Genomic DNA, 24,497 nt, shown 5'->3' on the forward strand with positions numbered 1-24,497 from the left:
TTGGTCCCAACTGCCTTTATTTGTTCTAAGCAGGCACAGCCAAGGGAAACACTTACCAACCAGGAGGTGACAGGCCCTGACAACTCTCCTACAATGCTGTTTGGTCACTTGTGCTGGCTGTCAGCAAGGCAGACAGACATGCCATCCCTTTCATTGACTGATAACATGGTCTCATGTTTAGAAGAGAAAGGACGAAGTTCCTGTCTTGGCCAGGGATACCTATACCAGTCCCCAATTTAAGACGACCCAAGCCTTCCAAGTAGGATTATGACGTTGACTGTTTCTTCTCTACTCCGGACCTGGGCCTTAGCCCTGCCCACTGCACTAGAAGCACCAGCATTGCCCACTCGCCTGGAGAAGCAGCTGCCCGTTCCTTTCAAGTGGAAGCTGCAGCCACTTGATTTCTACTCCACGTGAAGGCACTGAGCTCGACTTGTTCCCGTCAATGTCCCGTGCACAGCTTATGTTAGTCGAGGCGCAGACTTCTTGGGGAGTGCTTTAGTCCCTAAAACAGTTCTCAATCTTAAATGTTGCAACCAGGTGACCATCAACTATAAAGTTATTTCGTTGCTACTTTATAACAACACTTTTGCCACCGTTACAAAACGAAATGTGAAATATCTGATATGTGATCCTCCCAGGGTGGATCCTTTGTGACCCACAGGTTGAGAATCACTGTTCTAAAACCCTTTCTCTGTTTTGACTGTGTCTGTTTAAGCCACACTCACCAAGCCCTAGGCATGGTTACCTGAGGGGTACCCAGCCCTGGATATCTCCAGGGATCACTACTTTAGCGTGTCACAGGGCAAAGTAGCCACAAGAAACTGCTTGTGCTTGTCAAGGACAAGGCCATGTCACCCTTAGCTTCAGCAGGCAGTCCCAGGCCCTGGCCTTCCCAGCTCCTATGGGTATAGACACAGCTCCTGAAAAGCCTTAGGTTCAAAAGGAATTCAGGACAAGCCTGAAGGCCATGAAGTGAGTAAATCTAGGGTGGCCAGCTGTGGTAGAGTGCCAAGCATTTCCCCAGGGCAGAAGCAGATGGAGTGACATCTAGTCAGCCCAGACTGGCCTAGGTCTTAGGTGTGTCATGAGCTAGATGGTGCCCTTCTCCCCGTTTATGTACAATTCTAACATGGCCAGCCTGCAGCCCACTAACCTGCATGTAGCTGAGGAATGTGATATACACAACCCAACACAAACTTGTAAAATACTGAAAACATGTTTTTTTTTCTGACTTTTTAAAAATCTTAACTGTCTGGTTCTTGAATGTAAACTTTCTGGATGACAACACTGTCAATGATGTGAAAAGGCTGACACCGGGCACTAGGGGAAAGTGTCCCCTAGCCCCAGCACTTCAGAATGTGATGTTCTTTAGTCTTTAGATTAAGTTCAAATGAGAATGGACGCCATTTAAAACAGCCTGTGTCCTGGTATGAGGGCACTTAGAGAAAAGACTCCCAGGAGATGGCATGTGAGCATGAAAACAGCCCCCCATAGGGTCAAATGTCCCCTGCAGAACCAAGCCTGGCAGGCCCTAGATTTGGGACCCCTGATCTAAGCTGCCCAGACTAAGTCTGTGACACTTTGTACACAGCCCAGGAGACTGACACATGTGCAGTCCTCTCCCCAGAGGCCCTGTGGCACTTTGTCCCCGGCTGTACTACACATGCTCAGTTCTTGTGAGGTGTGTCTCGAAGAGGGGGACACCAGCTGCCTAGTCCCAATGTACTAGTGACAATCTGGGCAACCATGCCAGAGTGTTGTCCCCTCTGAGCACCCTTCCACAGAAGCCAATGGCCTTTACTTAGCAACTAATACATTTAATTTTAGAATCTATGTGGGAAAATTCAGCTTAGTCCATAGACCAGGCTCTCCCTAAATGAGATCTCTGAAGTATTCACTCTAGACAGACAAAGGCTAGCCTTTTAGTGTTCTTGAGATCCAGGAGCAGGTTAAGGTGCCCTTGTGGTGCCCTCTGCAGCTGGCTCTGTGCACATGTGGTATGCATGACAGCCACCTGGAACCTAGATGGCTTTGCCAAGGAGGAAGAGCAACTGACTGAACCTGAGCCAAGAAAGCCAGAGGTACGGCTGAGGAATGCCTCTGTCATGGCTCTATGCAGACACCATGAAGGCCTGGCACAGCAGAGGCAAAGAGCCAGACTTGCAGCAGCAATGAGAGGGCTGGTTGATGAACAGGTAAGAAGGAAGCTACAACCCCTGGAAAGCAGACAGCCTGGGATGGCTGGACTCCAGAGGGTCCCATCAGGACGTCCCTGCTACCCAGAATCTCCAGCAAGGCTGAGCAGACAAACAGCACAGTTAATGGGCCCCCCACCTTGGGTCCCGGTGGTCACCTCCCCAGAGGTCTCTGCTGAGGGCTTCCCCTAGCAGGCCGTCAGGTTCCTTGGGCTGGTTTGGAATGCTGATGGCTGCCACTCTAGCAGCCGGAGGTTCTGTGTCTGCACTGGTTGCAGGTGAGGCCACAAGGGGGACCTGTGCTGAAGTAGGCACTGAAGGGGAGAGGGGATTCTGGTGGAATGCAGTGTGCTCCAGAGGAGGGTGTGCAGACAGCACAGTGTGGCCTCCAGGCATAGAGGAGATCTGCTGGGATGAACTACAGGTGGGCCTGGAAGATTCTACCAAGGAAGCCTCTGGAGGCAGCTGAGGCACCAAACTGCCCTTCCCTCTAGAGAGTCCTGGGCGGTCACCAGTCTTGCAGCCTTCTGCCTGGGTCCGCAGAATCTTTGGTCTGGGCCTGGTGGGGCCCTTCTGTCTCCAGTAGGGTAGATGTCTGTGGTCCAATCTGTTGACCCAGCGGGGTCTCTGGGGGAGGGCCAACCGCCAGGAACCCTGACCTTTTGGTCCAAGGCTCCGTGGGTGTCTTCGTAGTTGATTCATTTGGGTCTTCATGGTTGCAACTTCCTGAGTCAGGCCTGCCACGGCTGCTGCAAGCCGGTCTAGCTTGTCTGTGAGGGCAGTACCAAGGTTATGCAGCTCCTGCTGCAAGGACCTGCCACAGGGGCATGGTGGCTGAAGAGAAGTGGGTGACCATTTTGACGCGACAGTTGTGGGAAGGGGAGACTTGCTAGATGATTCCGGAGGATCCCCAGAGAGCAGCTTCCCTTGGGTCCTGGCTAAAACCAGAGGAAGGGTGGGTAAGAGTGCTTAGATATAAGGATCTTTTCTCTAGCCCCAGAGACTTCTTTAGTGTAGTCAGTATCCTGCCCCATAAGGCCTGGTTTCCAGAGAATTTAATCTTAAGTTCCCTTTTCCCCAAAATGGTCTAATTCTTCAGTCTCACACACCTTGAATGGGTCTCACCCTAGGCAACATGGTGCTAGTCAGGGCCCCTGACATTCTTCACCCCCTCAGCCCAGAATGGAAGAGAGATCTGCTGTCTGCTGAAGCCCAGGCAATGGCCTGAGTGGCCCAAGGACTCACTTCTTATCTCACCAAGTTTTTAAATTAAAGCAAGGATCTGATTCTGTGGCAGGAGGATCACATGTTCCAGGTGGCCTGGGTTACTTGGTGAAACCTTGTCTCAAACAAAAACTAACAAACACCACAAAACAAAGTAAGAATGTGGTCTGATGCTTCTTCTGAAGGGCAGCCAGGGCAACAAGACCTTGCCTTCTCAGAGGAGCCAAAGCTCAACACACAGCAGGTACCCAGCACAGGTATAAGAGCAAATAACTGCATGTGGCACGGACACTCAAGTCCTGCACACCTCTGAGGTCTTCCCGGCACAAATCAGGGCATGGGGACATCACCCTACTTGTTGTCACTGTGGGTCCCTGGAGCAATGTATAATGTGAAGCCTGTGCTCTGTGCAGGATGTTAGCTAGGTCACTCAACAGTGCAGAGGTTCAGGTCCTTCAAACCCAAACTTTGACTCCAGATGCTTCGCAATGTCTCTAAAAGGTGATCCTGTACAGGCACATCTATGAAAACCCTGAAGTGAACCATGTACTGAGTGGCTTCAGTGTAACACTTTCCTAACCATGGCGCAGGGAACTTGGAGCATGTTTATTTCTTTATGATGGGACCTGGTTCTGATTCTCTCAGAGGCCTCTAAAGTACAGCAAATGCTAGAAAAGCCAGCAGCTCACCTGTGGCACTGGATGGTCTATGTCCAGGCTCCAGGTCCCTAGAGTCTTCAGTAGCCTTGGGCTCAGGCTTTTCCTCCAGCTGAGGGGCAGGCCATGGGTGCCCAGCTGCTGCTGCAGAAAGGACACAGCACTGGGCATTAGGAAAATACTGCTTTGTCAGCACCACTCCAACATGGGGATATTCGGATGAGCCACAACCCCCACTCCTACCCTCACCCAAGGAAAAATCTTCAACTTTTAAACAATGATTAAGTCAGATGCAAGGTGCTGGGGAGCCTAACACTGACAGGCTGGCCTGCTGTGCATGTGGGGACCCACTGTCATGTCCTACTAAGCCCTTGGTGTCTTAGAGGGAAATGTGAGGAGTGTGGCTCATCCTGAGCCCCGCATAGGTGGCAGCCAGAGCCTGCGAGTGGAGCGGCCTCTGAAGATGGTTCCCTGGCCCCTACCTTCTTTTCCTCCTCCTTTTCCTTCAGCATTGGTGACAGGGCCAGCCTGGCATGTGCGCTCTGCACCATCTTCTCTTCTGGGTGGGTGGGACTTCTCTTCTGCTCTTCCTGTAGAAACAAAGTCTGGGTCCCAAGGTCACAGCTCAGGTGGAGAGTAAAGTGGCTTGTAATACCAGATGCCATTTCTACACTTCCGGGCCAATTTCAAAAGTTCTATTTTCATTGTGTATGTGATGTTGGCGATCAGACCCAAGGCCTAATGTATGCTGGATAAGTGCTTTACCAATGAAAAAGATCACTTTGGATACTTCTTTTGTTAAAATTGTCAAGTCTTACAAATATTATTGGATACTATATGGTGAATATGCGTGTACACATATGCATGTGTGCATATATTAATGAACATATATGCTGTGTATAAATAACATATATGTAATATACACATCATTCAGTGGTTACCGAGCTCTCCCTAACAGAGCACAGCTCTTGACTCAGGCTCACTTTCTCTCTGGCTCAGCTTTACAGGCTGTAAAGCATAAAAAAATTAGAGGAACATTTTAATGAGAGCCAGCAAATTGACAGTCATGTGGCTGTCATCCAGGGAGACTCCAGGCTCACCTGCACTGAGGCTGCTGCAGTCCCTGGGCTCTGTTCTCTCAGGGTCTTCAGCAAGACAGCTATTGCTGTTGACTCTTGGAGATGCGCCAGAGACAGGGCACAGACGAACAGGGTCCTTACAGGAGGGAGGCTGGTCTTTCTCTGTGTCATAAGTAAGCTAGCATCAGAGTACTGACAGGCACCCCAAAGAGCAGCCTATTACCACTCCCACCCCCATGCCAGCAGACTCACGCTGGAGGGGTGACTGCCAAAATGCAGGCTCTGGTCTTAGGTCTTCTCCATCAGAGCTGCTGAAGCTAGAGCTGGAGCAAGGGCTGGGACTGGGGCCAGGGCCAGTCACGCAGGTGAAACGCAAGGGCCTCACAGGCAAGATCCCCCTCAGAGAGTTCTCCAGGCGGTGCAGAGGGGAGGGCATGGTGGCTGTCTCTAAATAAAGGAGAAGAGGTCACCGACTGGTACCTGACAGCACCAGTCTGGATAGCCAGGCACTCGGGATTTGTTTTTCTGCTCAGCCACACCCTATTTGGGCTCTAGTGGATCCTGAATAACTTACTTCCTGGTCACAGGCAGAGAAGCCAAGCCAGAAGCTAGCCATGTCCCTGGCTAAGTGAGCTTCAGAACTTTCTGGAAGTTCCTGGAAGATGTGGAACTCCTGATCAGGTTTCAGTTAGGTTTTGAGTCTTGCAAGCTCAGCAGTCTTTCCTACTGGGTAGTTGGCTGCCAACCCACTTCTTAGCAGACCCTCTCCTCAGCACCATGCAAGAGCTGGCAGTTTACTGAGAGCCACTGATGAACTAAGTGCCATCATTCTACCCACTGCAAAGACTAAATAGCAAGGTCCTGCTAGAACCACCTACAGTCCACAGCAGGTGTACCTGTCAGGTACACCAAACAGCATCCTATTCTTTCTGTCTGCGTCTATAAGCCGTGCAAGGAAAGGAAGATAGGACAGAAATAGAAAAACAGAGACGGGAAGGCTATTGGCTTGACAAAAACTAACTGGAGGGAAATTATGATGTATATCCTGAAGATAGCTCACCCTCTTGTGGCCATTGCCATGTTCCTGGCCTGGTGGTCACTTGGTGGCAGGTGGGAGTACAGGTCTGTGGACTGTCTTGATGCAGACTCCTGCTGGGCACTTCTCCAGGACGCTGTCTGAGGTGGGGTGGCTCAGAGGCCTCACCTCTCAGTCCTGTTTTAATGAGAAGAGCCCCGGTAGTCCTACGGCACCTCATCCTGCCACAGAATGGACAGAATTTCTGCCACTGCCAGGCTTTTAGCACACAAGCTTCAGGTGTGGGAATGGCCCTGCTTGATCGCTGCACCAATCCAAGCCATATGGAATCTCAGGAGGTATACAATTTAGTGCCCAGGCAACAGGGCATGATACAGCCATGTCAGAACACTTGGTCAGCAAAGCTCTGGCTCAGTGGAGCAGCAGACAGTAGTGCTGGGCCTCTATGCCCTGGACTCTGCACTCTGCCTATCGCTCCTGCACATGTCGGGAAGTGACTATCCATCTGACTGCCTGCCTCAGGGCTCTGGCCAAGCCTGTTTCCGAGCATCCTCTCAGCTCAGCTGAGATCTGAGGGCTGCTTGCCGCTGCCAAAAGCCAGTGTAGCATAGGAGACACTGCTCTTCTCTTAAACACCCACAAATACCATTTTGTTACCTTCTCTGTCTCCAGTCCAGTTCCTGGGCTCTGTTCTCTTCAATCCCCTGTTGACAGCTGAGGAGCATGGCCAGGCAGCCTGTGGTCTGGGAATAGGGATCTCTCTCAGGCAGTTCTCCAGGCCTTGGAGTGGAGAGTTTCCTGGTGGATAGCCTGTGAAGGTCAAACATGAACAGTCTATGATGGATGACTATGAGCCAGTGCTCGGTGAATCCCTGCAGCCTGCCTCTCAGTATGACATCAGGTTACAGGAAGTCTAATTTTTCCACAGGTTTCAGACACATTGCAGACAGCACTCCTAGCCATACAGTCTTATGTAAATAATATGAACTAGATTATGTGAAGTTCTAGAGGAATAAGGTTAACAGATAGCACTGGCCGAATTCCTTTGTGAGGCACCTCCTGTCTACTCTGGACCTGGGCAGAGGTTGTAAGCAAGGGAGTGTCATGTGGGGCTAATGTAATGTAGCATTGCATAGCTTAGCAGTAAAAGCCACAGCAGACAGAGGTGCTTGGCACAAGCCTAAGTACACCTGAGTTTGATCTCCAGAACAATACGGTGTTGGAAAATTTAGAACTGACTCCTGCAAGTTGTCTTCTACCATATATATGCCATGATACACACACAGGGGTGGGGGGAGGCTGAAAGTTGATAGGCATTTGAGTTGTATACTGTGGGTGGGGGGTAAGGTGTAGGACTGGGGAGGGGGAGGGGTTGCCTCAATAGGACTCATGAAGAGAAAAAAATCAGGCTCCATAACAAAAGTAGTCTCCTGAACTTGCAGTAAATGTTACTTAGCTTTTCTACGTATGTGCCAGACAAAAGCAAAGAAAGCCACCCTGCCCCAATTAAGCAGTGTTTGGAAAACCAGCAGAATCTTTGATCAGGCAAGAATAGGACACACATAAGCATGTGACCTACTCAGCTGTGCTGGTCTTCAGTTTCAGCTCTGCTGCTTTAATAGCTGCACAGTGCGACAAGCCAAGCTTGACACTGATCCTGCTGTTGACTTAGAGCCACATAAATCAGGAGCTTGGTAGGTGTGGGCTTGGGGACTGTGAGAAAATGTAGCTCTCCACAGTCATCCACAATGCCCGAAGGAAACCCTGGCAGGCTGGTTTAACTCATCAGGGGAAACTAAAATGAGTCACTTTTTAAGCTGCTGGTGCCATGTCACTGATGCAGATGTCAATTTTACATTTCTAGGTCTTCCCATTAACAACAGATGTGGCCAGGGCACAGATGGGTAGATGAACTGGGTATCCAACACAGGACAAGGCAGGCATGATTGTTCCAAGAGGGAAGGCAAAGGTAGATGCTGAGAGAGCTCTGTAAAATCCCCAAGTTTGGTCTGGAGAGATGGCTCAGCAGCTAAGAGCACTTGATTGCTCTTCCAGAGGTCCTGAGTTCAATTCCCAGCAACTACATGGTAGCTCACAACCTTCTGTAATGGGATCGAAGTCCTCTTCTGGTGTGTCTGAAGACTGCAACAGTGTACTCACATATATAGATTAAATCTTAAAAAAAAAAACAAAAAACAAAAAACAAAAACAAAAAAAACCCAAAGTTCCCAAGACAGACTTCCTCTGGCAGGGCCCAGGGAAGTTCATGACCCTGAGTACAACTCTGAAGGCGAAGGCGGTCTTCTGTGGCTCTCACTCTACTTCCCCTACGTTGGAGGTCAGTTAGTATTACAGACACTTCTTTTTGTCTGGAATAGGGAAGTAGTTACTATAAGGGAAATTAAGGTCACATGGCCAGTCATTGTCCTATCCTCTCTGAGGTAAGTCACCACAACAGAACCTCTCACTCTGCCAAGACAAGTCCTGGGTCTGCTTCTGTGTTGGAATTCCCAGCTCTTCTTTTGGAGCTAGAGCAGAGGTAACAGTGGACAAGGACCTTGTACTCCTTCCCAGAGGACTACAACCTCAGCTGGACCAGCTCACCTTTCCCAAGCCGTTGCCCCTGGCTGCTCCTGGGGCTCCTGAAATCCAGATCCCCATCACTGCTGCTGGCTGAGGAGAAGCTGGTAGGGGTACCCTGGGAGCCACAGGGTTGAACCCCAGGTCCTTCTCTCATGTAGCCCTGCAAGCTCAGAGGCAGAAGTGGCTCCCTTGTAGCTTCTGCAGAGAGAATAATAATTGGGTCAAGTCAGAGCCTGCTGGAGAAATCCTTGGGCCTTAGAGTATATGGCACCAGGACACCTAGCCCAGAGAACCCCTCCCACTTCCGGGGTTTCCCATGGCACTGATGAAAAGTCTACCTAGCACCCCCTCTCTACCCCCCGCAAGTACTCTTGGGAATAAGGAGAAGCCCTCAGAGAAGGGAAAGTAGGTGGTAGCATTTGGTTCTCAGCAAACCTGGATAGCTATTTGGGGGAAGGCATGAGGCAGGGGTTAGGAAAGAAGGACATAGACTTGAGGAAGCCCAGAGAGGATGATGACCAGCATCTCCCTCCTGTGCGGACAGGAATATCTGTTAACCCAGGCCCAAGTACCTTCACTGTGAGATCCTTGTTGCTGTAGCTCAAACCTCTGAGACCCGGCATCTCCTGGCTGGGGACTTCTGGACCATGAGATGGCTAGTGACTGAAGAGGTGATGACCCACCTGGAGGAATGCCCTTCAGACAGGCCTCCAGAGCTTCTAGGGGTGAGCTTGAGGCCCTGCTGGCTGGACAAGAGAGGCCACCTTATCATCTTATCTTGCTGGGCTCTGGCCTGCTAGTCAGACCCCAGCTTGGCCCTTGGCTGGTCCATTCACATCCTGCTTCTATAGCAGGCTCTAAGGATCTGATAAGCAGGAAAGCCTCTAGTGAGGAACTTTGAATGTGTTTTCTGCTTCTGAAGAAGGAATGAAGCTGACCCCAACTCTGAGGAGAAGGGTGGGGCCCACATGCAGTGGCCAGCTTTTATAGCCAGGACCTCACTGCCAAAGGAAGGTCCTGAAACCAGAGGGCTGTCTGCACACGGGCATGGATTAAGAACATGGACTACAGTGTAACAGCTTGGGAGCAGAGGCAGGGAAAAGGCTCCTTAGCTGAAAGAGAAGCAGGTACTTGTGGGCTTTGGAACTCATTTCCATGGGAATATGTGGGTAGATAACCCAGAACTTACCTAGAGTCATGGGGCCCCAGCGGGGCACACGGACCTCTCTGTTGTCTCCAGTGGAATAGGAGCTGTAGCCTTGCCTGCTAAGCTGGCAGGATGCTGGCACTGGGGGACTCTGGGCCCAGCCATCTTCTACCTTCACCGTGGTAAGCATACTGCCAGCGTCATGACTAGGGTGGGGAGGAGTCTGGAGGTGTCTCATCCCTGCGGGAGAGGTGATTGCTGGGGAGCCTTGATTTCAGGCTTGGACTTCCCTAAGTCCCGAGACGCTCCTCTTTACAAGGTTACAAGGGACTTTCAAGGCTCCTCTGCTTTCATAGCAGTCACTGGCTCTGGGTATAAACACCAGCTCTCCCAGCCCTGGGTGCTGCAGAGCTTTCTAAGAGATTTAAAAAATAAATCCCTTCCTGGTTAGCAACAAGTCAGATTTTGCTTCTCATGAAGCAGGCGTGGCTCAAGCCCACCCTCTCTAAGCTCCCAAGGCTGTGTTCTGAGGAATACAAGCTTACTGATGAACTGACAAAGATCTCAATCCAAATAAATGTACCTGCTAGGATCCCCAACCTCCAGTCATAGCACCGAGGCTGCACCCAGGACAACAGGAATCCCCAGGCACAGCTACAGTCGACTGTGTTAGAACTCTTGCCCTCTAGTTCACTTCTCTCTACTGCCCCAGTACCCCTTGTAGATGGTTCTGGTACTTTTACCTCCTATAACAAGAGCACTGACTGAGGATCTCCCACTGCTTTGCTCTTTGTATAGTGATGAAATCCAATACTGGGTCCTCTGACTAACAAGCTGCTACAAGGCATCAGATTTTGTTGTGAGGGGCCACACAGCTGTACTCAGACCAGGGAAAGTAAGCACATTACATCTAGCTCCCCCACCTCTAAGCCAGTGAGCAGCCTTTACCTCCAGAATGTCTTTTCCCTGGGTCCTCCTGCAGCTGCAAGTCTGATGCTCCGGAGGGGCTGGGACGCCGGTCTGGAGCTTTTGGGATCTCCTTCAGACAGTTCAGCAGGCCCTGAAGAGGACAATCTCCGGATGCTGCCTCTGTCTTCACTAAGGGAAAAGGCACATGTCTCACTTAAGTTCAGTATCCTCAGTCTCCTGACAGACAGACAAGGACTGTCCTGGGGCGCTGTCTGAGCATCAGAGGGACAGAAACTAGGACCTGTAGACTTTCCAAGTGGGCAGCACCTGGGCACAGCTATTGCTCAGGGTGGAAACTGAAGGAGTGGCTGGAATTTTCGGAGATCTGACTACAACTTAGCTTCAAGGCATATCAGGCCTTGACAGACACATGTAATGTTCATACATTAGAGTAATTCTGTATTTAAGCTCACCCCAAGCCAGAGGATGGAACAGCTCTCCTCTACAGATGCAAGACCAAGACTCAAAGCTTGGCAGGTTTTTGAGGAAAATCTCAGGCAGACCAGAGTGTCCACTGATACTTGATTCATGTCAACAGAAGTGACATTTGAGCACTGAGTTCTCAGAGTCCCACATTAGAAGGACCAGAGAACAGTTAGGAAAACAGGGTCAAGCTTGATGCTGCTATCCTTGAAAGAGCTTTTAGGCTTCAGATACTTGAATGCAGGGACACAGGATCATCCACAGTGGCCATATCATGGGGGACAGTATGGAACATAGTAATAACTATGAATGGCAATCTGAACCTTCTGGGACTTTGGAGACTTTGGCCTGGGCAGGCCAGGTACCCAGGGACTCACCCGGGCAGGGCAGGCTCCCAGCCTCTACCTCAGCTCTCGTCTGCTTCAACACACTCAAGCCAGGGAGAGAAGGTGGCAAGTGTGGGGCTGTCTCCCGGTGCTGGGGTCTGGGCACAAGGATCTCCTTCAAACAGTTGATGAGGCCTTGCAATGGACTGTTCTCAGGAAGGGTTCCTATGCATGTACAAGGCAGCTAAGGTCAGTGTAGTCCTGACAGGCAGCATGAGACCCTCAGCTATCTCCACCATCTCTGGGCACCTGTGAACCACCCATTTAAACACACAAGGCTTATCTTATAGTATCGTTCTCAACCTGTGGGTTACAACCTCCTTGGGACTAGCATATCAGATGTTTACACTATAATTTGTAAAAGTAGCAAAGTTACAGTTATAAATTAGCAAGAAAATAATTTTATGATTGGGGGTCACCACCACATGAGGGATTATTTAAAGAGTCACATTAGGAAGGTGGAGAACCACTGGCTTATGGGGACGTCATGGGGTTCAGTTGGGTGAGTGACATGACCTTCACTGACCCCACTCAGCTCTAGGCTGCTCCACCTCAGGGAAAGGCAGCCTCTTACCTGTTCCCATGCTGCCTCGCTCCTGTCTTAGGTAACTCTTGCTCTGGCCCAGGCTTTGAGTGGAATGAATGGAGGTCTCTCTCGAGGCTCCTACACCTTCCTTCTCTATAGATAGTGGCTTATCATCAGTTCCTACTGCAAAACACCAACAAGGCCATGTTAGGGAGAGACTCAGACCCTGGAGTCTCCCCAGATCTGTCTACCTAAAGAATAGGCCACTCTAGTTCTCCAATATTTTGAGAGTCACCCAAATCCTAAACAAAGATGGCTTGGGCCATCTTTGGAAGATCTGTCCCAGGAGGGCTGGAGGCTGTTTCCTCTCTCCTTCTGGTCTAGCTGTAAATACTAAGACTGGTTCATGCCAAATGCTTCCAGACTCTTTCTCTGATCCCAGTCTGTGAATCTAGCCCAGCCGATGAAGCCAACAGCTACAGCACAGGTCAGGCTTGTAATCATGATTCCTATGTGATTCTTGTAAGACAGATGGCACATGGAACAACAGCTAACTGGAGTACATTTTTGGGGAATGTCCTTTTTAATCCCTTAACTATTTTAAATTAAAACACCACAACAGGACTGGAGGATGACTCAGCCACTAGATGCTAGGTACACAACCAAAAATAAAAAACCCAAAACATTCAGACAAGTACGATTTCGAAGAATTCTGAAAGACAAAATGAGACCCCAGAGAAACTCTAGTGACCAGCATTGCTTCCCTGCTGCTAGCTTTGCTGAGACAGGCTGAGAATCCGACCTGCAGGGCCTGTACCTTATAACTGCTCAGCGCTCCCTGTGTGCATATATAGTCCTCAGCGATCAACATGGGGGACAGGCCATCTGGAGCTAAGCATTATATCACCTAGTCTGTAGACCAGAGGCCAAGTGAATTTTCTCAGTATCTAGAGACCTCTATTTCCAGTTAGCTTCAGAGAAATCTGAGGCAGAGAAAGTGAAGAGTCCAGGGTCTAAGGCCAGGTTCCAGGGCTAGGCCTTTACAATGTTGGATGTCTCTGTACACATTAGGTCAGACTCACTAGCAGGTAAGGGGCTTCCATGTGCCCAGTCTCCAGGAGGGCCACTGGAAGTTGAGCTGCCTGTGGGTGTGGTGGCCAGGCTGGGGTGGCTTGCAGGGCTCTCCGGAAGAGAATTGAGCAGGCCTCGGGGAGGGCAAGCTTCCACAACCACAGCTACTGTTGGGAGATGGAGAAGATGCCAACTGGTAAGTTGTCCTAACATTACCACTGTCAGTGTTTTCCCTGTCATGTTCCAGTAACAACCACCAGGACAGGAGCCAGCGACCTGAGCACTGCCATTGCTGAGCTCTGAAACTTCACAGTGCATGGTCTTGGCTATGACCTGGAAAACACAGAGCATGGAGTATAAAGCCATTCTATACCTCTGCTCCCTTCTTTTTTTTTTTGTTATTTTTGTTTTTTGAAATAGGGTTTTTCTGTGTAGCCAGCCCTGGCTGTCCTGGAACTCACTCTGTAGACCAGGCTGGCCTCGAACTCTGAAATTCGCCTGCCTCTGCCTCCCAAGTGCTGGGATTAAAGGCGTGTGCCACCACTGCCCGGCTCTGCTCCCTTCTTACGTTATCCAACATTAACTAAAGAGGGCTGAAAAGGGTCATGCTCAAGGGTGAGGTCGGTACTGAGCTGACCAGGTAGACAGGGAAAGACCAGTGTGTGAAGCAGGACGAGCAAAGGCTGACCATAGGACCTAGGCCCCATTGGTTATCGGGACAAAGCTCAGCTCCTCTCTTGTTCTTCATCTGCTTACTAGGGACGAACACACTGCTCACCACCATGCAAAGTGCACGGCAACAGGGAGGGACCGCCAGGTGGCTGGACCCACACTAGAACACCAAGAAAAGGCATGAGTTGTTCCCGTACCAAGCAGGTCCCAGAAGCTGAAAGGATGGATGAGTACATAGTGAGGAGGTCAAGAGCAGAGCTGGAAGGCATCTGTGCACAGCCCTGTGACTGTAGTGAGGTTACTCATGCAGCTTATGGGACTTACCCTCAGGGCTTGTTTGCTCCCCATCCAGACTGGTGCTCCCACTCTCGGAGTAGTCCTCAGTACCCTTCACTTCTCCAAACAAGAACTCTGGAATCTCCTTTACCAGCTGCACTAATGCGGTGAGGTGTAGGCTCTGCTGAGGCTGCTCTCCTGTGGAGGTGTGTGAGCCATGTGCTCAGTCACCTAGCTCCTCAAAGAACCCTTTCAGTCACAGACAGCAAATGGCTCAGAGAAGGGGGTGCTGGACTCAGGAGGGTTCTTGCCCAGTAGATCCCAGTAGCTCCTCCTGTCTTTCTTTCTTTCTAGGGGAATACTGAAGGACCCTGTGGTCTGTCTGGTTTTCTACCTTCTCTCCCTTACCTGGGCCCTGTGTGCTACCTCTACTGTTTAAACTGTAGGCTGGCTCTGGGTAGTGGCAAGTGGGGCCCAAGGCAGAGGTTCTCCCTGACATGACCTCAGGTTTTATTCTTAGCATTTCTCTATGGAATAGACCACATGAGTCTCCAACTCAGAGCAGCAAGGGGCAAGACTCAAGAAATCCTGGACTGAGTTAGCTGAAGTCAAAGTATCATTTGAGGGGCAGAACCTAGGAGCTCAAAACCATGACTAAGAGGAAGTGCTCAAGTCTATTGGGAGGACCTACCCTGGGAACTATGCTCCAAATGGGTTTTTTGTCCCTTATCCTGGTGGCTCTCTCCTGATGTGGCTCCTCCAGCCTCTGCAGGTGACAGGAAAGCAGAGAGAGGAAGCAGCTCAGAGGTCCCTGGGGAAAGAAGGAGCAGTTAGTTACGCCAGGAACTGAGTGGCATTTACCCTCCCACAGTCACACGATGGCCCAGATGCCTGCTTATCTATGTACAGCTTTTCATATATCTTTGTGTGGTCATCAAATCAAAAGACCATATACCCCTAAAGCCTTGTACCCAGACCCCCACTCTAGCTCACAGAAACAAGGAAAGTATCAAAGGAAAATGCGGCCCTGGGCAGCCTCAAGCTCTGAACACTCCCCTAAAACTCCTCAATTCACAGATAAGGACACCAAGGCCTGGAGGAGCCTAGGGTCCCAGACTCAAGACCAGCTACCCTCTTCTGTCCCTGCAACCCACACTCTGGAGGCCTCAGGACCTCACCCACAGACACCAACGTCTCGTAGTTTTCCCGCATCACGTCTCTGTAGAATTCCCGCTGCCCCTCCTGCAGGAGCCGCCATTCCTCTTCAGAGAACCGCACGGCCAAGTCCTTGAAGCTGATGGGCACCTGTGGGTACAGTCTCCGGGGGGGTTGGCTGCAACCATGCCAACAAGGCCCACCCAAACTGTCCCTTAGAACTCAGTGAGCCACATGGGTCTCTTGGTAGACACTGCAAACAGGCAGTGCAGAAGTAGGTGGGACCTGGCCTGGGAGAAGCAGTAACTGGGACAGTGGTGGGGCTAGCTGGGTGCCCAGGATGATGTGCTGTCAGCAACCTTTTAGAAACAAGGTCACCATGGGTGTAACTTGGAAAGATGAAACCACATTCCTAAGTATGCAGGCAAGCCCTACATTCACTCTGTCAGTGAAGGAGTGAATGTCCAAGGACCTGGAACTCCAGCATTGTGGCATTGAAAGGGGGACATCAGCTAATAAAAACAGCCAAGGTCTAGTATTCTTTATCCCAAATTCCTGGGGCCAGATGCATTTTGAATATTTGTTTTTGAATGTTTACATGTACATAATGAGTTATTTTAGAGATGACACTCAACTGTGTTCTTTTGTATATACCTAGCTGATGGTAACTTTTACAGTGTTTTTGGTATGTCGCATTTTGACTACAAATGTTTAAAGGAGCTCAGATGTGGACTTCTCCACACGTGGCATCACAGTGCTCAAAAGCTTTGCCCTTTGGAGCATTTTCCATCTTACATTTCTGAACTGGGGTTAATCAACCCACATAGCAAAAAAAAAAAAAAAAAAAAAAAATCCCACTTAATGCTCTTCAGCAGGGATGACATAATTTATGTCAGAAATTAAACACTATCAAAAGGCGGGGGAGGGGCAGCAACAAACACCTCAAGAAGCCTTGAAGATCTAGACACTGACCCTTTTCCACCTGGGTAGCAGCTGAGTCAGGCACTCATAGGCCTGACCTATGCTTAGGGCCCCTGATCTCCACTCCAGTGTGGGTCCAGGTTCCTAGCTGCTGGGCAGGAGGACCCACCTCCACTTTTCCAGTCCTACCTGCCCTTCATGGCTTCAACTGTCCACAAACCCTGGTACAGCCTTGGTCAATTCCACTGCGGAGAGCTGTGACACCCACCACCAGGCTCACACAGCAGAAGCATGCAGCAGAGGTGATGTCCACAAAGCTCCCTAGGCTGCAGTCTGACAGATCCACCTCACCATGCTCCCTACCCCAGCCCTCCCACTATTGTCACTTAGCATCGAAAGCTTGTAGTGTGGTCCTTAGGGACCTGCTCAGAAGAAGCCCGGAATCCCAGGGCCTTCAGGAAACACTTCTTTACATCCACACTCCACACCTTTAGCTACTATGCTCACCTGTTTCCTGCAGCTTTGTAAGATAAACGCAAAAGCTCTTACTTTAAAAGTCATCATTAAAACAGCCATGAAAACTCAGACAATGACCAACATCTGATAGGCACGAGCTTCAACGATGGCAGAAATTAACCATGCAAATAACACAAACAGAATGTAAAATTAAGGAAAGAATCCATCTAGGTTAGAAACAAGCATGCTTTGCAGGAAGGAATCGTAAAGAAAATGGCGACACTTCTAATAAGGCAGAGGAGACTACTGCCTATTTCATGCATTTGTGTCACTGATTTAAAAAACTATCTCTGCTACAAACTGGCAGCATTGTCATCCACTCCCCGCTATCTCTCTGCCTGCCATTCCTGACAGCTGACGGCCATCAATGTGCATACATGGACTCATGCACCCAGAGCCCTGACATTTTGAAGTAGTTAGGCTCCAGTCACACATCTGGCCAGGGACAGCATCTCCACTGACTGCTGACAGTCCAGAAGGGATCAGAGGCAGTGCCCTTTGCCTCTTGACTCACTGTGCATTCCCAACCATCTCTATGGCCTGCTGGGCAACCCAGCAGATTCTCTCCCCAGGCTTAACTTGTGGCTCTGGCCCACTATGGCCACTATCCCTCAGGAACTATCAGATATTCCACAAACCTCTCGCAGGGAGCCATTTTGCATTTCTTGTTGGCCGCCTAGCACACAAACTGTGGACAATCTTAGGTTCTGTATTAAAGAGTCAACAGGGTAGGCAACGGCACTGCTGCCCTTCAAAATATCTAGCACCAGGTGGCCCCAGGCAGCCACCTGGAAATGTGCATCTCAAAAGGGTCTCTACCTAACCAGTTAGAGGTCAACACAGAGGCTTGTGGTGAGAATTCTGGAATTTTGGTCTCTCTCTCTTTTTTTTTTTAAAGTATTTTAAGACTATTTTTGTTTTAATCCCAGGGGTGGGACTCCGGGGCTGCTCCGAAGCAGCTGACTGATTTGCCTTATGCTTTAGCAGAGGCATGGTTCTACCAGATGCAGAGTTTCTGAGATCGTGTGGCATCTGGAGTTCTGGGGATTTTCAGTGGATATATAAACGCTAGAGCCTAAATAGGTGGGGTTGGCAGTCATTCAGGGGGTTTGGTTGCAGTTTGTTGGTAGCAGGGTAAAAGAAGAAACAAAAGGAAAGAAATTAGATTCAGAGGTCTCTATCTCTGTCTCCCCTCTATCCTTTCTCTCCTATCTAGTGATAGCGAAACAAACAGGAGTGGGGATAAACGGTGGGAAAAAGAACCCACAAAGGAACAAAGACTGGCTATAGAGGCTAATCTGTGTGATGCAGTTTGTGCTGAACATACACCTTCTTTCTAGGTGTCTGCAAATGGGTCAAGTGCTAGTGGACTGAGTGACCTGTTCTCACTAACAATCCTGGGTCTGGAATCTCTGGCAAGATTCCCACAGTGGACATTCTACATGGGTCATTCAACATCATGCTGGGCAAGCTAAGTGCTTCCTGGTGACTGCACTGGAGGCCTCTGGGAACCTGCCCTCAAATGTCCTCTGACGTCACCCAAAAGACGGTGCCTTTGCTGATTGCCGGATTTATCAGATGTCTTTCCACTGTCATGGACATAGCTATGGAGCTAACTACCCGCTGAGCCTGAATCCTCATAGGTGGCTCTACTAAGCCTCAGATGCTCTTGGGGGGCCCTACCACAGGACCCCATTACACTTGGCCATCTTACCCCACCCCCCATTCTACCCATCACTTTCTAGCCTCCCCTTTGGCATCTCTGTGACAGCTCTGTCCTTTGGTCCCTTCTGGTGCTGTCCTCTTTCCCCTCTCCCTTCTGGTATCCTAGCAGTCAATGCCTGGGAACCATGGGGGCTGGCAAGTGGGAAGAAGCTGCTGAGATCAGATTCCCAGGTCTGTCATAACAACTCAGGGTCCAAATGGGCATATGTGTGCCTCCTGCAGACCAAATATCCATATTTTACTCCCACACTTTAAACATGTACAGATGCTGATGTGATGAACACTTGTATCCTTTAAAAGTCATATAAATTATGATGTATGAACATTGACCACCTCATGAACTTAGTAGACAACTACAGGAGATCAGAGAAGTTGCACCATCAAGAAGGAAGGGATCATAAAGCCCAAACAATAGAAGCCCCTGTTTATAATCTAAGCTTCTCACTGTGATGGCTAAGGGAATCACTGGAAAGAGTGGCCAAGCCATAGCAACACAAAGATCCAACCCAATGGGGCCTGCAACCCAAAGAGCTAGAACTGGCCGACTGTTTCAGACCCTGCCAGAAGGGAGCTCCCACAGAATAGCATGGGTTTACAAATTGAGTTCAGCAAAAGGGAAAATCTTGCTTGTGGATATCTGGCCTTGGCCACATGACATGCATATTATGGCCTACAATAGCAGAACTCCTCCTAAATAGCAGCATGGCTCAGGCTACCACAGCTGTATGCTTATGAGACAGCTCTGCATTAGCACTTGGCTTTCCATGCAGGGTTCACTTTAGGTGAGAGTGATTAAGCTATGCACAGATTAAGGCCATTATCTGGGGGAAGTAATTTCCTGATAAAAATGATGGGGCTAGCCTCTTCTTCCTCTCTTACTCGTGCTCTTCTGCCCTTCCGCCTTCCACGGTGGGACAACAGTGCTACTGGATGTGAAGAGTCTCCTGGTGCTCACAGCTCATGCTTTAAAAGTTTGTTCCCTGTCTGCTGAATGATTTTAGGAGGCTATAGAAACTTTACAAAGTGGACCTAATACATCACTGAGTAAGGCTCTTTGGGATGTAATACTCCTGGTTCCTTCATACCCAACCCCCTATCTCCCAATCATCAAGACTTAGAGAATGCACACTTTGCTGCCACAATGTTCTGCCCAAGTACAGGGGTCAAATGACCACAACTGAACCCCCCGAAAACATGAGCCCTAGTAAACCTGGCCTCCCTTAGGTGTTTCTGCTAGGTCTGTTGTCAGAACCAGAAAAGCAGCTAACCACACATTAAGGCAACCCTCGCCAGGCACCAGGTCCTTGCCTTACACGTTAGATTTCTCAGCAGCTACAATTGTGGGGGAGGATCTGGTTTGTTACTGTTTGCTTTTTGAGAGGCAGCCTCACTATTGTAGTTCTGGTTGTCCTAGAACTTATGTAGGTCAGGCAAGCTTTAGACTCACAAGAGAGTCTGCCTCCCAAGTGCTGGGATTAAAGGTGTGCACTGCCACACCCAGCCAAAATCTGTTCTTTATAAGTGACCCATCTTAGGTATTTTAACATAGAAATACAAAGAAGACAGGAGGCAAGATATTTCAACAGCTGTATCTGCATGCATTTTCAGTGTGTCAGCTTCATTTCTCACTAGAAGTAGGCACCTGGTTTCCCTCCTCCTGTGCTTCGATTACTTTAACAGAATACCTGAGACAGGGTGATTATAAAGAAAATAAATTGACTTCTTACAGTTGCAGATGCTGGGAAATCCAGGGTCAAGGGGCCATGCTGGTTGAAGGCCTCCCTGCCACATCGTTTGGTACGTGACAGTTTGATGGGGAAACAGAGAAAGCAAGCCAGAAAGGCCTTCTAAACAAGACTACTCCCCCAATCACCCATCAACACCAATGACTTCCCAACAAAGCATAAACATGACACTAGGCATTAAGTTCCTAACAGGTGAAATTCGGAGGATACTGTCTAACCACAGTATTTCTATTAGTCTTTTGTGAGACTGCTTAGTATAAGTCAGTCCTTTTGAGAGCCACAACCTAAGGTGCACGGAATGACCACATATTAGTCATGAGACTTCAGCCAAATGGCTGCCCTATCTGAGCGTTAGCAAACTCATCTGTACAAGTGGATCATATCCTAGTCCACAGGGATACTGTACAGACAGGATTAATTACCATAGGCTACAATTAACCTAGCATAAATGCTGTGGCTAGTGTCACCAAGGCTATCTGCCTAATTTCCATTTACAGGACACTGCTTACCACCTCAGGCTCTTCTATACACCACTCCTGACTCTGGGGGGCAGCATAGGTGGCTCTTTATCTCAAGGCTAAATATATCTGGCTCCTTTAGGCCTTTGCCTGCAATATTTTCCAGGCCTCTCTCCAACCTAGCCTCAAAAGGCAATCCTCACTGACAGTGTTTTGTTTTGACGTGGATGAGAACTTGCTGTGAGTGGAGAGATGCTCCCTCCAGAGCTTTCCCAAATGGGAGGTGCCGAATTGGGGATGTTGGTCAGATGATAAAATTGGGGATGTTGGTCAGATGATAAAGTGCTTGCCTGGCATACGCTGGAATTAAGTTCCCAGTGCCACACAAAGACAGACATGGTAGCACATGCCTATGATTCAGGCCGTTGTAGGAGGGTCAATCAGGTCAAAGTCATCTTCAGCCACATGAGAGTCTGTCTCCAAAAATATAAATAAAAAGCAAAGGAAGAGAGAGTGTGTGTGAAGGGCAGGGAGTGGGTTAGGAGGGGAAGAGACAGAGTGGATAGGGAGATTAACTTCAGGAGAACAGCTACCGCTGGCTTGTCATCTGGACCTCTGCCCAATCATCAGAAGAAAACCTTTCAGGATTAACTAGGACCACTGTAGATGATCAGTCTCCTTGCTCATAACTCCCATGATGGGCTTCCATAGAAACTGCTCCTACTGTGTCAGTCTCCATATGAAATTTTAGTTTCAGCACTCAGTCTTGTATCAGCCTAGCCGCATTGCCCCAGCATGCCTCAGGCTACCAGAGTCAGACCCTGTACCATGGCTGCTACTCACTGTCCCCAGCTGTAGACTGTGCACACACCCCTGTGATTCTGTCACCCCTGTCACACTGAACATAAAGATCTTAGACCATCTCTGTCCCTCTTCCTTAGCCTGGGACCTTGTACTCTCAGAGACCGTGCCTGACCATCTTCTCTATGCAGTAAGTGAATACTCTTCCTTGAACATCAGGTTGGAGAGATCCGTGGTCCAATTCCCTCATCTACAGAACAGAAAACCCAAATAATCAGACTCTAGGATGGGGCCAGTGGGAGTATCTGAGCAAGAGTCTTGGGCTAACTGTTAGCCATAGCTAAAAAAAGACGCTTCCAGGCCAAGACAATGTTCGATTTACCTGGTTTATCGTTTCTCCTGAGAGTCTTGTGGGGTATTAGTGATGTCCAGCCACGACCTCAACACAGTTGCCTAAGTCTGGCCAAAGCTCGTGAACCAAAATTGCACATCTGACTCTGGGTGTCTACCCAGAAGGCAGTGCAGCAACTGCCCTGGCATCTTCACAGCCCACGATCCTGCCGAAACTGTACCTAGGCCACAACAGCTGATGGGGCTCTTCTTCAGCTCTGGGACTGATATATTTTACCAGCATTAACTTCGATCTGTTTTCTTTCTCCCCACTTTTCCGGCCCAACTCACGGGGATTACGTATCTTAACAAAAATAAATGTCAGATTTAGTTATTCCCTCAAGACCTGCTGAGGCTTCGGTCGTGCACACCCTCTCACGATCTTGTATTGAAAAGCCAAAGGAATGAGTTCCCCAGGTAGAAAAAAAGCTCCAGGTCCGTGTGCCCTGGGAGAAGGGGAGAGCCCTAGACTTCTGGTTAGGGAATTCAGGGCACTGGCCGACCTTGATCGGCTCACCCGAGCTCAAAGTCGGCGGTGACGGATCCTCACGGGCCTGTTGCCCTGGGGACTGCGCTGCAACAAGAAGCCCGACCGCGGCGTCCGTCGGTCCGCAACGGCTCGTCTTACCTGGAGCGCCATGGCGGAACTCAGCTTCGCGACTCCGTGGCCCACCCAGCTTCCGGTGCGGCTCTGGCTGGAGGCTGCACCGAGACCCTCGAGACCCTCGGGGACAGCGGCCCAGTTCTGCACGACAGGAAGCGGGGCTGGGGAACTCGCTACACCGAGAACAGCAGAGTTGGCTCGTCTGGGTCGGTCCAGCGCTTCGCATCCCGGGAGGGGTGGTCCCGCTTCCGCCCGCAGCCCCCAGCCTCACAGCGGTAACGACGCAAGCGCAGACTACACTTCCCAGAGGGCGCCGTGCCTGGGGCGTGGCTTCAGGGGGTGTGGCGGGGGTTCTCCTTTACTGCTCCGTCCCTCACACCTCTAGCTCCTCAGGTTCAGGCACCCGCCTGGCACTGGTTACGTCCTGTCGAGCTTGCGGCTTGCGCATGCTCAGGTGCAAACAACCGTTCATCCAAATAACCTACCATCCACTCCTCCGTTCTCTTTAGCATCCGGCGCTTTCTGAGTGAGACCTGTACAGGTGCCAGGTTAGGATGCATGGATAAAAAGGGACCAGTTTCTCCCGTTGGCTGCAGTCACGTAAACCCGACCCTGAGTGGCTGAGGGCCAGGGCACAGTGGCTCACCGCTACACTGATCTGCATCACTATATTTTATGTGACTATTTGCTTGCTCGTGTCGCCCACTGATGGTGGCGGCCCCAGTAGTTCCTGACAAACGCTAGGCTTAAATATATGTATGATGTATGGACTAAGTGTGTGCCCCATCCCAGGATTCATTTGTGCTGCTGTCTCTGTGGTGCAGACATAGTCCTTAGGCTGCACTTTGAGGCTCATTTTCCTTCCGGGAGTCCTTGTCTTTCCCTTCATTATATGGGAAAATCTCAAAGAGAAGAAGTTTTTGGAGCTTTGAAACAGGTGCTTGGAGCCACAGCAGAAGCCACCCTACCCGGGACTTGTTCTTCTCTGCTCTCCACTCCTAAAAATGTCTGCAGGGGCATCTCCTTATCTGCGATATTCCGAGGAAGGACGATTTCTCCCTAGCCACCCCAGCACAGTTCTTTAGTGACTCTGGCCTACGTGGGCTCCACTGGCATACTGTCTTTGTATGCTGGCATGCCAGAACACATGCTCGAGCAGAGACCACTAACCATTACTGCCCAGCACAGCTGAGTGAATTTCTTCCTTCACACTCTAAGGACAGGACCGCAACATGGAAAAAGAAAACTGAAAGTTCAGTCTCATCTCCAGTAGCATCTCAGGGTAAGTCCTAGGCCTCAAGCCAGGGACCTATGATCCCTAAGCCACAAAATCCTCTCAAAACCTTTCAAAAAAAAAAAAAGAAAGACATAATCTGCTGTTTTGCTTTAAGTGTCCTCCTGTCTGGGCTTGGTGCAGCATTTGGAGATTTGGGCCATCTGTCACTAAGAAGAGCTTACACCATCAAACTTGCTGAATGGCCAGTTGTTAAAATTACAGAAACAACTGCCTGTTCATTACCCTTTTGACTATTTTTTGCCTCCACACCAGCCCTTATAATCTCTACATTAAAAAGTTTTACTCCAGATAACAGGGGTGGTAGTCTGGGATGTGAGACCATAACAAGCAATGATTGTGTTCAGGGAAGTGACAAGATTTTATTTTTATTTTATTTATTTATTTATTATTTTTTTTTGAGGTAGGGTTTCTCAGTGTAACCAGCCTTGGCTATCGTGGACTTGCTTTGTAACAAGACCAGTTTGACCTTGAACTCACAGAGCTCCACCAGCCTCTGCATCATGAGTGCTGGCATTCTAAAATGAGCAAGGTTGCAGAGTTGTTTTGAAATGATAGTCTTTGGCTATAACAAAGGTGTTGTTAGTCCAGCTCTGGGCAGACTCTTGCTGGGTGGGCAGCCTTGTAGAAGAGCTTTTTCCC

The 24,497-nt window shown here is 49.6% G+C and overlaps 1 protein-coding gene across 10 annotated transcripts; it reads right to left on the reverse strand.

Moving 5' to 3' along the window:
• On the reverse strand, positions 1 to 23,134 carry Krabd3 (KRAB domain containing 3). 10 transcript variants are annotated; one of them, XM_085840628.1, is made up of 18 exons: positions 22,586 to 23,134; positions 15,425 to 15,551; positions 14,938 to 15,057; positions 14,295 to 14,444; positions 13,310 to 13,462; positions 12,276 to 12,410; positions 11,693 to 11,866; positions 10,872 to 11,021; positions 9,966 to 10,163; positions 9,349 to 9,522; positions 8,798 to 8,974; positions 6,851 to 7,003; positions 6,218 to 6,370; positions 5,410 to 5,604; positions 5,179 to 5,319; positions 4,561 to 4,683; positions 4,112 to 4,222; positions 1 to 3,136 (listed from the first exon to the last, which is right to left on the reverse strand). In XM_085840628.1, the coding sequence occupies exons 1-18, from the start codon at positions 22,595 to 22,597 to the stop codon at positions 2,322 to 2,324; spliced, it is 3,261 nt and encodes a 1,086-aa protein (XP_085696754.1). In that variant the 5' UTR covers positions 22,598 to 23,134; the 3' UTR covers positions 1 to 2,321. The 10 variants fall into 10 exon arrangements, with proteins under 10 accessions (XP_085696754.1, XP_021020272.1, XP_085696753.1 ...); XM_021164613.3 differs by having other exon boundaries at positions 4,561 to 4,668; positions 22,586 to 23,133; XM_085840627.1 differs by having other exon boundaries at positions 13,310 to 13,465; positions 22,586 to 23,133.
• Between the last annotated feature and the right edge of the window lie 1,363 nt (positions 23,135 to 24,497).

The sequence above is a fragment of the Mus caroli genome, unplaced genomic scaffold, assembly GCF_978045245.1.
Source record: "Mus caroli unplaced genomic scaffold, Mus_caroli_1 scaffold_7, whole genome shotgun sequence".
NCBI classification, from domain to species: Eukaryota; Metazoa; Chordata; class Mammalia; order Rodentia; family Muridae; genus Mus; species Mus caroli.